A 12,970-nucleotide genomic window follows, 5' to 3' on the forward strand; every position below is an offset into this window, starting at 1 on the left:
GCCTGCAGTCCCAGAACCATCCACATCCTCCAGTCCTCCTGGAGACCACGGATTGCAGAAACTCTCAGAAATGGCTCTGGTAACCTGAGTCCCCCATCCTGACATGCTCCTCCTGACTTGAGGAGGGGTAGGATACTGGTTCTGCGGCCCCGATTTCATGCCTTACCTCCTGGTTTCCCTTTGGAGATCTCTGTGATTCTGATTGACATTCCCTGGCCCCGAGGGACGCCAGGCACATGATTCTGCTCATTGAGTGCTTCTCACTTTGCTCCTCAGCCTGTCCCTCTTCACCAGGCAATTAGAGGTGTATTAGCAGTGTCAGCTCTGCTCGTTGACAGTGACAGTTAAATGATTAGAGGACGTTGAATCTTAAGGGCTGTGCAGGGACCCTGTCATCACAGAGGGTTCTTGTGGAGGGAACAGTAGCCCTGTGCTTGACAGGGGCTTTCTGGGTACACTGCTTTGTGCTAAGCAGATTTTCTCATGCATTTTCAAACAGTCCAAGCCATGTGCACCCCAGTTATCTGGGTCCTAGGAAGGGGGTACTGGGGCTCAGGAAGGCAGGGTACCTACCCAGCTTATGGCTGGTAAGGGGCCAGTGCACCAGTGCAGGGCACCCAGCATTGCTCAGCCTGTCTTGTGCTTGGGCTCATGCCCGGTGCCCTTTGGCTGGGCCTTACCTGCCTGCACATGGTGCCTGTTCACAGCCTTTCCCGTTCCAGGCTGGAGGTCATGGTCGGCTGCAGGGCCTTTTCTGTCCTACACAGGCTAGACTCTTCTGAGGCTGTCCTGTGTCCATAGAGAAACCTGCAGTGGTAGAGGGCCGCCCCTGGAGGCACCTGCCTGGGTCCTGTCTTGACTCAGGGTTGTTCCTGGATCCCTTCCCTGAGACGGTTTTGCTGAGTGAGGCCAAGGACCCTGTCTCTGTCTGTGCAGGACTTCCGGGGGTCACAGGAGGCAGGGCAGTGTTGAGTGTACACAGGGGAGGTGGGCCAGGCAGAAAACCCTTGTGGTACTGCATAAGGGACACCCTGGACAGATCCTGGTGGAGGGAACCACAGCTCTCCGCCCCGTCCTACTGAGATGCCCCCCCCCCGCCCCCAGGTGTGCATCGTGCAGAAGCGGGACACGGAGAAGATGTACGCCATGAAGTACATGAACAAGCAGCAGTGCATCGAGCGCGACGAGGTGCGCAACGTCTTCCGCGAGCTGGAGATCCTGCAGGAGATTGAGCATGTCTTCCTGGTGAACCTCTGGTGAGCTCAGCCCACCTGCTGCAGGAGGAACTGCTGCTGGAGCTGGACAGGGGCCGTCGCCTCTCCTGTCTGCCCCACACCGTGCTGCTGTGGTCTCATGGCTCTGGGATGCCTTGGCACCCACACACCTTCCTCGCCCCTCCTGTGCCTGCCAGAAGCCCAGGGTTGGCAGCAATGGAGATACGCTTCCCGGTGGCGAGTTTAGGGGCTGACCTTGAGTTTCTTCTCCCTGACTCAGGGGTCTTCCCTGACTGCTCTTGTTGCTCGTTGCTGTGCTCTGCAATGCCCTTCCAGAGGGGCATGGTTCCCAGACTTCCCGTGGAGCATGGGGAGAACCCTGACCCGGCAGTCTTGGGAGGCTCAGGTGCCCTTCTGCCACCAGGCCCTGCACATCCTTTAGCCCACCTCGCTAAAGGCAGAGGAGGCACCTGACTCCCACTGGGGATCACGAAGAATAGATGTCTTCTATTCCACAGGGTGCCGGGGGCAGCTATTTCGGGGACTGGCTCAGAGCTCAAACCTGCCCTCTGCCCATGTATTACCTGGGCCCACCACAGTAGGATACAGGACTTTAACACAGACAGTGGCCATTTCCCAGAGACCACATTATGTGGCTCAGGAATAGTGTCACATGCCTTTGTCTGCAGTGACAGGGGACAGTGGAACTGGACTGAGCCTGCCCTTTCCAGGCAGTGGACAGATACAAGAGTGCTGATCCAGGCCATGGGGCTCAGGCACGGTGGAGCCTTAGCTGCCCTGGCTAAAGAGCTCCTTGCCCTTGCCTGCCCTGTGGCCTCGTCTCCCTCTGTGAGTGGCCCCTGTTCTCATCCACTGAGACCCACTGGGTCCTGTTCCTTGTTCTTTGTTTCCAGGCAGGCCACAAAGGCTGGCTGGGCAGGGCAATATCTTTGTGGCCTGTCTTATTTTCATTATTTTGATGGCAAAAGCTTTAAAGTTAGGGACACCAAATGCCCTTCACCCTGCCCTTGCCGCCTAGTGGCCAAGGAGATCAGGCCTGGTCAGACCTTCAACCTCATGCAGGGTGATTCTGCTCTGGTGGGCTAGCAGGACTGCAGCGCTCGCTGTGGGGTCTGGCCTGCAGTTCCATGGGGATGTATCGGCGTGGAGACTTCTGTGAAGAAGGCCATGGATTCCCTGTTCCTGGGGCTCAGGGCTGCTTGCACCCCGGCCCTCCTCCACTCACCCTGCATGGTCTGGTGGTCAGGCACACAGGCTGTGGACCTGGCCTTCCCACCCGGCTGTGCACAACAGTACTGACCTCCCTGTCTTCATTCCCCGTCACTCAGGGAGCAGAGATGGAGCGGCCCTCTGTGCCAGCGGCCTCCTGTGCTTGCAGCCCCCTGTGCTAGCATCTGCAGCATCTGCGTGGCTGAGCACTCTGGCTTGGGGCCGTGAGCAGTCTCTTTGGCTGATAGGCTTGCCCTTCACTCAGGCTGTAGCGCTTCCTCACTCTGCCCTTGCTGGTGATGTCTCCTGCCACCCCAGAGCCGCCCAGGGTGGGGCTGCCTTAACCCCAGGGGGAGGAGGCTCCCTGTTGTCAGCCTTTCCTGAAGGCTGGCCTCCTGAGTCCTGCTGTGTGGCTTTCTCCTGGTGTCCTTCCCACCCCACACTGCCTTCTCCAGGAACCCCCCATGAGAAGGCTTGTGAGGCAGGTAGAGAGCTGTCACGTGAAAAGTGAGTGTTTGGGATGATTTCTCTTTTTTGGTGGGACTGGGGATTGAACTCAGACCCTTGCGCTTGCCAGGCAGGCACTTATTCTACTGAGCCATCTCCCCGGCCCCTCAGGATGATTTCTTGAAAGAGCCAGTCATTGAAAACACTGAGTGACCTCTGAGAACTCACACACAAACCTGCCAAGTGGAAGGAGTCTTTAGAGTATTATTTTCCCATCACCACCGTGCTCTTCATCACCACCACCACTACGATCTGCATCATCACCGTTGTCACCATCAGTGCCACCAGCCCGACCTCACCACCACCACCACCACCACCGCCGCCATCACTGCTACGGTGATCCCCACCGTCATTGCTGTCACCATCACAGTCCACTACCGCTGTCATCACTGTGGCCATTAAATGCCAGCTAGTGCCCAGCGCTGTGCCACGCATTTCACCTACCATCTCGTTTCCTTCTTTAACAACACTCCAAAGTAGATGTCTTTATTCCCATGTTACAGAAGAAGGCTGGGGAGATAGCTCGGTGGCACACACACCTGCCTGGCAAGTGCAGGGTCTCAAGTTTGATCCCCAGTACCACAAAAGCAAACAAACACCTTGTGTTGCACAAGGAAAAAACCTGACCAGCTTGAGACAGCCAGAGGTCGGGCACTGTGCATCTTCTTTCTGTTTCTTACTCGGCAGCTCTGGCCTCCCAGCTGGGCTGCCTCCAGGAGGCGCTGTTCTGTCTTTTTCCCAAGGTGCTAGTTTAGGGCAACTCAGCAAGGGAGGAGTCAGTGCCTGAGGCAGGACCTGGGTGACAGGAATGTGGTGTGGCACTGTGGTCCTCAGACAGGTGCCTTAGTCACTGTCTCTGTTGCTAGGCTTAGATGCCCAGCACACTTGACCTAATGGAAGAGAAGCCTGTTCTGGCTTGCAGCCTTTAGAAGCGTCAGTCTGTAGTTGGCAGTTCTAGGTAGCAGCTCCACGGTGGGAGAGTCGGTAGGGTAAAGCTGCAAACCTCAGAGCTGCCCAGAAGCGGAGGGAATAAAGGAGCAATTGGGAAGAGAGAGAAACCCTCCTGATCGCTCCCCCCGGTGAACTGCCTTTTCCACCCAGACCCTACTGCCTAACGGCAGGTTAGCTCTCAGCCTGCACAGTCTAGTCACCTTCCAAATACAGGAGGCTTTGAGGGCCATTTTAGATCTAGACTAAAGTAGGGGGACTGCATGTCAGGTGGGCAGGAGTGGACCCTGGCTCCCCAGCCATACCCATGCCAGAACCTCCTTTGGTGCCACAGGTACTCCTTCCAGGATGAGGAGGACATGTTCATGGTGGTGGACCTGCTTCTGGGCGGGGACCTGCGCTATCACCTGCAGCAAAATGTCCAGTTCTCTGAGGACACAGTGAAGCTGTACATCTGTGAGATGGCCCTGGCCCTCGACTACCTGCGCAGCCAGCACATCATCCACAGGTGTGTGCGCACCTGATAAGGGGCATCTGTGGGTGTGGGCAGGGCTGGCAGCAACCTCGAGCACTCCAGGGGACCTGCCCCACCCCTGTCTGTTCCCGACCTCAGCACTTGGCTACAGAGCCCACCCCACAGCTGCACACCTGGTGTCTGCCTGGGGCAGGCCGCATCCAGGCCACCCTCTGTGAGGCCAGATAAGAGGGTCCATAGGCCTCACGAATGGACCCCAGGCCCAGGCGTGCTGAGGCGGCCTCCCCCTGAACTAGCTAACTGCAGCCTCCCATCTGCCTACCTACCATATCCTGGGGGAATTCAAGCACTTGATTGAAGCAGATGAAATTAGGAAGCAGTTGAAATTAAGACTTAGAAACCAGGCTAAAATTCTGCAGCCATGGAACCAAATGAAAAGATCTATGCGATGTAATTTAGCATCGAGTAAATCAGATTCTTCTGGCTCTGCCCTGGAGGATGCCGCTGTCTGGTCATGATCCAGGCATGGGCAGGCACTGAGTGCGAACCATGCGTCTGGGGCTCAGGGCAGGTTGAGGGCCGAGGTGGGGATGTCGCGCGCTGGAGCTCAGCTGGTGCTTCTGCGCAGCCCTGGGGCTCTGGGGCCAGCCTGGGGGTCCGGATGAGGCAGCTCTGCTGTGCTCCCCACGAGCTTCAGGGGACACGTGCCCTTCTGTGTCCAGTTCTAAGCATTCTGCTGTAGGGACTCAGAAAGTGGGAGCAGAAGGCTCCCACAGCTGGCTCCCAGTGCTGTTGGAGAGGGGTGGGCAGGGACCGCCACTGCCCTCACAGGGCTGTCAGGCCCCAGTGCTGTGGAGGAGACCAAGCCAAGCCTCCTGGGCTGGTGCATGTGCACCCTGGAACCTCGCTGTGCCAGAGAGCAGGGCAGCAGCAGGCTGGCTTCAGGCCTTGTTCTTCCTCCCTTTGCCCCTCTAGAGATGTCAAGCCAGACAACATTCTTCTGGATGAACAAGGTGAGAGGCAGGAGTACAGGGTGCCCTGGGAGGCCCACCCCAGGGGGAGCAGAGGGGTGCTCCTCCATACAGGGATGCGGGCACACCTCTGGATGGTCACATTTGTGGCCCTGTCTCACAGGACATGCACACCTGACCGACTTCAACATTGCTACAATCATAAAAGACGGGGAGCGGGCGACAGCACTAGCTGGCACCAAGCCCTACATGGGTAAGCTCAGGCCATCAGTGCCGGGCCACTCCTACCCACCCTGTGGGCCACCCCTCATCTCCTGTCCCCTGTCATCCCTGTGGGCCTGGGCCATAGCCGGTGAGCTTACTTACCTACACTAAGCCCCCAAGTCCAAGTCCCAGCAGTAGTGATGGGGCAAACTCCTTAGAGTTGTATCTGATGTGGGGATCGCAGAGTTGTGAATTATAAGGATAGACAACCCCCACGCCAACATCAGAGCCGTGGAAGCTGCAGTTGAACCAGGCTAGCTGGCTGTGCAAGGCGCTGTCTGCCAGGGGTGGTTTTAGAAGGGGGATTGCTTCCTTCCCTAGGGGGGGAAGAACAGAGCCACTCGGGGGGCTTCCCATTTAGCTCTGGAGGCCACCCAGGCTTGGTTGTGACTATGAGGGCACAGATTAATTAGAGTGGCCAGCTCAGCTGGTCTCTCTGTCCCCCTCCCTCCCCTCTTTCCTCCCCCCTTCCTTCTCTCTGTCTCTCTCTCTGTCTCTGTCTCCCTATCTCTGACTGTTGGTCTCTCTGTCTCTGATTGTGTCTGTCTGTCTCTCCCCATCCCCTCCTCCCCACCTTCCTCTCTGAAAGCTCCGGAGATCTTCCACTCTTTTGTCAACGGTGGGACTGGCTACTCCTTCGAGGTGGACTGGTGGTCAGTGGGGGTGATGGCCTACGAGCTGCTGCGAGGATGGGTACGGACTTCTGTGGCTGCCACTCAGCCCCCAGACCCCAACTGGCTGTTCCCATATACCTGGGTGACCTGGGAGGCAAAGAGAGACAAGTCTCTCCCCCACCCTCAGAGAGGGCTAAAGCTTTCAGTGAAATGTCTGGGTGAATGCTTGGTGCCTGAGTAAGTAAAGGAGAAATGAAGGGTGGTAGGTTTTCTAGTCAGTGCAGTTTCTATGGGGGAGGGCTCCTTAGAAGTTGGTACAAAGCAAAGTTGGCATGTGTTCCTGTGTTCTTACCCCTGGAAGCGGGTAGTGCCCCGGGCCTTGTGCTGCCCTCCAACCATCCCACAGGACCCCAGTCCTTAGGAGGGCAGCTCCCGGCCCCTGGGGGCACTACACCTTCCAGCTAGCTGGGCGTCCAGGCTGTGGTGCACAGGTTGGCCAGTGCAGTGCCCCCTCCTGGGGCTCTCCAGTGGTCATAAGCTACATGCCGAGCTGTGCCAGCACTTGGGGATGGGAGTTCAGTATGCTGACACTTGTGCCCGACACTATTCTGGAGGTGGTGGGGGTGAAGAGCACCTGGCACAGTGCCTCCCTGCCCACAGAGGCCCTATGACATCCACTCGAGCAACGCTGTGGAGTCGCTGGTGCAGCTGTTCAGTACTGTGAGCGTCCAGTACCTGCCCACCTGGTCCAAGGAGATGGTGGCCCTGCTGCGGAAGGTGAGTCTCCCCTTGTGCTATGCCCTAGAAGGTCCACACTGCTCATGTCGCCCCCCCAGCTTAGGGCAGCACCCCCTTTCCAGGGCAGGCAGCTGGACCTTTTTGTGGGCTCAGACCCCTTCACTAGTGCTGTGCTAGCACCTTCCCCAGGCAACAGCGCCAAGACGCTGCGCACAAAGGGAGCATGTCTGACTCCTGCATCTGTGTGTGTTGAGATCCAGCAGCTGGCTGTGCCATCCTTTTCTCATGGTGGGCCTGCTTGGCACTGAGCTGTCACTTGCACTGTCACCTGTCTAATCCTCACAGGGGTCTGCATGTCAGGACACTGGTGCACACACTTGCACACCCACTGTGGGAGTCACGCCACATGCATGCTACGTGTTGGAGGGTGGGTGCGAGCCAGGCTGGGTCAGCTGGGGCCCCTCTGTGACACTCCTCTGTGGGAGTCTGGCCAGTCCCCCTGAAGATCAGGCAAGGAGAGACCAGTCCCCTGTGCACCTCTCAGGGCCTGGCTTTGACTCTAGCAGTGGGCAGGACATGAGCTGAGCAGGGTCATGGGGCTGGGACGTCACCCATGATGCTTCCATCCACAATTCAGGACTGGGCTGGGGCTGCTCACTTGAACAGCCATCTTTAAATATGGTATCTGGCGCTTTCTAAACGAGAGTCTGAGAGACACATCCAGAATGGTATAGAAACTACACCTACCAGGCCTGCCAGTTCTCATGCAGGCAGGAGGTGCGAAGCGTGACCCTGCTGCCCGGGCCAGTCTAAGTATCTGGGATTATCCAGGCATGGAGATTCAATGCTGGGTTGGAAGTGTTTTTGCATTGGTTACCGCCACGCACTGTTATAGGATAGCCCTAGCCAGGCCTCTGCTGCCCCCTGCTGGGAAATCGTGGCAGGACACCCTGCCCATCCTTCGCTGTCCATGGTCATCAGGGCTGCTAAATGGAATTGTCCTTGGGTCACATTGCTGGCCTGCATTTCCAGTCTTCAGGCCTAACAGATACTTTTTTTGGGTGCTCTGGGCTGGGATAAGTGGCCTCTCTTCTGTAAGGAGGACACTGAGCCCAGAGACTAGCTGACACGGACCTTGTTGCAGCTGCTCACTGTGAACCCCGAGCACCGATTCTCCAGTCTGCAGGACATGCAGGCGGCCCCGTCGCTGGCCAGCGTGCTGTGGGACGATCTCAGTGAGAAGAAGGTGGAGCCAGGCTTCGTGCCTAATGTAAGCGTCAGCACCCGAATGGGTGGTGTCCGGACCAGGGCCGGTGGCACCTGCCTGGCAGGCTTAGCACCCTTCCCTCCACAGAAAGGCCGTCTGCACTGCGACCCTACCTTTGAGCTGGAGGAGATGATCCTGGAGTCAAGGCCCCTGCACAAGAAGAAGAAGCGGCTGGCCAAGAACAAGTCTCGGGACAGCAGCAGAGACAGCTCCCAGTCGGTGGGTGCTGGGCCCAGGGTCTTCTCTGCCACTTGTGCCCAGTGTTCTGCAGGGCCTCTGGCCAGGTCACACGTCATGAGAGGCAGCGGGTGGTCTTCCCCAAGTCCTGAGGACGGCTTCCTTCCACCTGCCCCAGCACCCCCTCTCCCTTTCCATTCCTGCTACCTCTGAGCATCTCACCCCTGAAGCAGGCTCAGCAGTTACCACCAGCTCTGAGCAGGGGAGGAGTCATGTGGGAAGCCCTTGCCCACATGCTCAGGTGCACAGGGAGTGGAGAGGTGTTGGCGTCCAGCATGCTGGCACCCAAGTGCCTTGATGCCTGGGGCAGGGGCATCCTGGGCCAGGGGCTGACATGATGGAATTGTCTTATGTCCCGGTTCTGGATGCTCAAGTCCCTCATTAAGGTGTCAGCAGGGCTGTGCCCCCTTGGAAGGCTCTGGGGGAAAGAAAACTCTTCTGCTTCCCTCAGCCTGTGGTGGGGCTGTCAGTCCCAAGCATCTGTAGGCACAAGGATGCATCTTCCTGCCTCTGCCTCTGTTGTCCCGGGGTCTGCTTCTCTTCTTACAAGGCCACCAGTTGGATTCAGGACCCACCCTACTCTCTTATGACCTTGTCTTAAGTTGATGACAGTCACAAAAACCCTATTTCCATGTCAGAGGTTAGGGGCTATTCATTTTTTTTTTTTTTTGCAGGGGTGGGGTGGGTGTTACTGTTCAGCCTATAACATGGTATAGCTCATGTGCAAAGAGCATCTGTGGTTACAACTGTTGATTTAGGTGACAATGATGACAGTGGGTATGATCAGAGTGGTCCCTTGCACCCGGATCTGAGACTGGCCAATGGAGAGCACACTGGGGTACCATGCCTCCAACTCCTAGGCAGACTCCCCAGGCCTGGCAAGCCTGTATGGGTCTTGAGCATATGGATATATGTCTCCTCCTTGCTGATGGGGGCACAGGGCTGGGAGATCCCCTACATGCCACAGTGTCTCAGAGTTTTTAGGTCTGGGTTCCCATGCTCCTTGCTTCCACACTGTTGTTGGCCCCTGGTGTCTATGGGTGGAATTGCAGGTAGAGAGCCACAGGGTGATGCGCTGTCACCAAATGTTTGAGAGGTTCTTTCTTCTGCTTTGCCATGATTAAGTATTTAAGTTCCACTCAGAAGGCATCTCCAGATCCAGGGCTTTGAGGATGGGGACATAGATTCTCATGAAGGAACCCAGGAAGAGCCCAGCTAGCCACACTGACCTCCTCTGGAGCCGTGGATAGGAACTGGTGAGATTAGGCACCTGTAGCTGGGGGATCAGCATCATCTTGGATCAGTTCGTGGCAAACGTTTTTATCCCAGGGTGGGAGATGTTTGGAAAAGCAGAAGAAAAAAAATCCCAGCATTCTATTGGAAAATTAAGAACTTCAAGGCTGAAAGAGTTTTGTTTAACAGCTTTGTTTTGATATCACTCACTTACTATACAATTCACCCATCTCGAGTGTGTAATGCACCAGTTTCTAGCATATTCCTGGGGTTGAGGATCCACCACTGCCATCTGATTTTGGAACTTTTTCATTTAAAAAGCTCGTATGTCAGCATCATTCCCAGTTCCTCTCCTCTTCCTGCCAGAGGCCCGTGGCAGCACTCACCTGCTCTCGCTCTCCGTGGAGTTGCCCATTCTAGATATTTGGTAGAAGTGAAATTCTCCAGGACGTGGTCCCTTGTGCTGGCCTCTTCTCCCGGGATGATGATTCCAAGGTCCATCCACACCGCCGTTCCCCACCACGCAGGGCTTCGTCTGTTGCTACAGAGTATCCTGTTTCTACTTTGTGTTTTATTTATGGGTGTGTGGCCTGCTGCTTTTGTCTGCCTTCCTCAGGTGGTGAGCGTTTGGTCCGTTTCCACCCTGGGACTGTCACGTGCCAGGTTGCAACGAACGCACCTCTGCGAGCGTCCTCACGTGGACGGGCGCCTGGGTGATTCTGGGGGCGCGCTGTGCAGTCTGCGCCTTCAGGGGCCACCGCGCGGTTCTGCAGCAGCTGCCCCACTTGGTGTTCCCGCCGCCGACAGCATGAGGACTGCGGTCTCCGTCTTGGCTCCGCCTCGAGCTGTTGCCTGGTTTGCTCACTGTTAGCTGTTGTACTGAGCGTGAAATGGTTGGCTCGGGTTCACGGTTCTCTGACTAAATGTTGCGCATCACCCGGCTGCTGTGTGGGCACTTCTTGAAGAAATACTTGCTTAGATCCTTTACAAATAGGGTCATCGTTCCAAATGCACCCTGATGATACCTTCTATATGGTATGTTTTTAGACCATTCATCCTTACAGGGACCATTCTGTGCATGTACGAGTACCTGTGTGTATCTGTGTGTGGCACTGAGGGCTGAACCCAGAGCCTTTGCACCAAGGCCTCAGCCAGTCCTTTTTTATTTTTACTGTTTTGTTGTTGTTGTTGTTTTGGTTTTTTGTGGAACTGGGGATTGAACTCTGGCCCTTGTGTTTGCCAGGTAAGCACTTATTCCTCTTAGCCATCTCCCCGGCCCAAAGGGGCCGTTCTGTTGTAGGGTTAACAGCGACTTTGTTTGCTACTACTGGCTACTTGTATTTGTTCTTTCTTTTTCCCATGCTGCCTTCTCAGGTTTTCATTGACTATTTAATATGATTGTATTCTATCTCATGTTTTAGCTCATTAATTGTACTTCTTTTGAAAATATTTGGACTAGGGCTGGCCAAATAGCTCAGTGGATTAAATCGCCTACAAGCAGGCGCAGGGGCCGGGGGTTCATCTCCGGGCCTGCTATGCTGGCCCCGCCCCCAGTGCGTGCCCAGATGTGATTGAGACTGGGCGTGGTGGTGCGCGCCTGTAATCCCAGTGCTCGGGAGCCTGTAAACAGGAGAATCATTAGGAATCTGATCTAGAAGTGAGACCCTGAACACCCTGTGGACCCTTCCCTAAAATAAAAAAATTAAAATTTGGAGAGCTTGCTGTGCAAATTGCAGTATGCCTTCAGTTTGTCTAAGTCCGTCTCACGTGCAGCAGAGGGGTGCGTAGTAAAGTCCCCCAGTCTGCTCCTTCCCTACAGGACACTGCTAACCTTCTTTTCACTTACCTGCAATCTATAGTGATTCAGTACATCATTACTAGTATTATTGTAAACTGTTATCTTTTAGATCATTTGAGAACAAAAATAGATTTTTAAAAATCTCTACCTATTCTCCTAATACCATGCTTTTTTAAAATATTTTTTTAGGGAAAGGTCTACAGGATGTTCAGGGTCTCACTACTAGATCGAACTCATAGTGATCCACCTGTTTACAGCCTCCCAAGAGCTGGGATTACAGCGGGGATTGAACCCCGACAGGCGCTTTAATCCTCTGGGCTATTTGGCCCGCCCGCTACTATGCCTTTTTATGTAGCTTGAGTTTCTAACTTCCATCATCTTTTCTCCCTGAAGAAATGTTTTTTGGTGCTGAGGATTGAACCCAAAGCACACTGAGCTACATTCCCAGCCCCCCCCCTTTCTTAAAAAAAATATTGATTGATTGATTCTCATCTCTAAACTCAAACTTGTGACCTTCCTGCTTCAACCTCTCTGAGTACTGGTGTTACAACTGTGCCACACCTAGTTTGAACTTCTTTTTAACCTTTCCTATAGGACAGATCCTGTAGTGCTGATTTTTCTCCTTTTTTTTTTTTTTTTTTTTTTTTTGGTGGAACAGGGGATTGAACTCAGGCCCTTGAGCTTGCCAGGCAAGCACTTATTCTCCTGAACTATCTCCCTAGTGCCAATTTGTCTCTGTTTTTTATATATATCTGTGCAAGTCTTTCTTTTGCTTCTCATTTAAAGAATAATTTCATTGGCTATGACTTCTCAAGTTAAGTTTTTTTCTTTCAGTGCTTTAAATATTTTATTCTACTTTCTTTTTGTGTAGTTTCTGATGAGAAATCTGAGGTAACTCTTTGATTGGCTGTAAGTTGGGAGTGTTTCTTCCTCTGACCTTTTTATTTTTTCTTTTTGAGATTTTTCTGGTTTTGGCTTTCTGAAATGTGAAAGTGCGCAGGTATGGATCCCTCTCCACTTTTTGATTCTCACTTATCCTGCGTGCTGTTCACTGAGCCTCCTGCATGCCTAGTGTGGTATCTGGCATCAATTTCAGAAAATTCTCAGCCCTTGCTACTTTAAATATTTCGGATGCTCTGTCCTCTTTTCCTTCTGGTGCTGAAAACACCTTTTAAAAGATGTGCTTTTACACCTTTTAAAATTGTCTCACTGTTTTCAGATATTTAGTTCATTTTAAAAGTTCTGTCTTTGGGCCGGGAGATAGCTCAGTGGAATAAGTGCTTGCCTGGCAAGCGCAAGGTCCTGAGTTTGATTCCTGCTACCACAAAAAAAAAAAAAAAAAAAAAAAAAAAAAAATCTGTCTTCCTGCTTGTGCTCGGGCAGTTCCTTGATGCCTTCGTGACTGCGTCTGCTTTCCCTGGCCCGCCCTAGTGCCCGATGAGCCTGTCAGAGGCGCTGCTTTCCCTGGCCCGCC

At 54.2% G+C, this 12,970-nt stretch overlaps 1 protein-coding gene across 1 annotated transcript in view; it reads left to right on the forward strand.

The window, feature by feature from the left end:
• Positions 1-12,970, forward strand: part of Stk32c (serine/threonine kinase 32C) — a 50,037-nt gene that overhangs the window by 28,794 nt on the left and 8,273 nt on the right. Inside the window, exons 2-9 of the mRNA XM_004625561.2 lie at positions 1,105-1,256; positions 4,234-4,407; positions 5,350-5,387; positions 5,509-5,598; positions 6,199-6,302; positions 6,884-7,000; positions 8,106-8,231; positions 8,316-8,447. Coding sequence (XP_004625618.1) covers positions 1,138-1,256; positions 4,234-4,407; positions 5,350-5,387; positions 5,509-5,598; positions 6,199-6,302; positions 6,884-7,000; positions 8,106-8,231; positions 8,316-8,447 — 900 coding nt within the window. The 5' untranslated portion in view covers positions 1,105-1,137. The remainder of the gene's footprint in view (positions 1-1,104; positions 1,257-4,233; positions 4,408-5,349; positions 5,388-5,508; positions 5,599-6,198; positions 6,303-6,883; positions 7,001-8,105; positions 8,232-8,315; positions 8,448-12,970) is intronic.

Source organism: Octodon degus, unplaced genomic scaffold, assembly GCF_000260255.1.
Source record: "Octodon degus isolate 3935 unplaced genomic scaffold, OctDeg1.0 scaffold00010, whole genome shotgun sequence".
Taxonomy (NCBI): Eukaryota; Metazoa; Chordata; class Mammalia; order Rodentia; family Octodontidae; genus Octodon; species Octodon degus.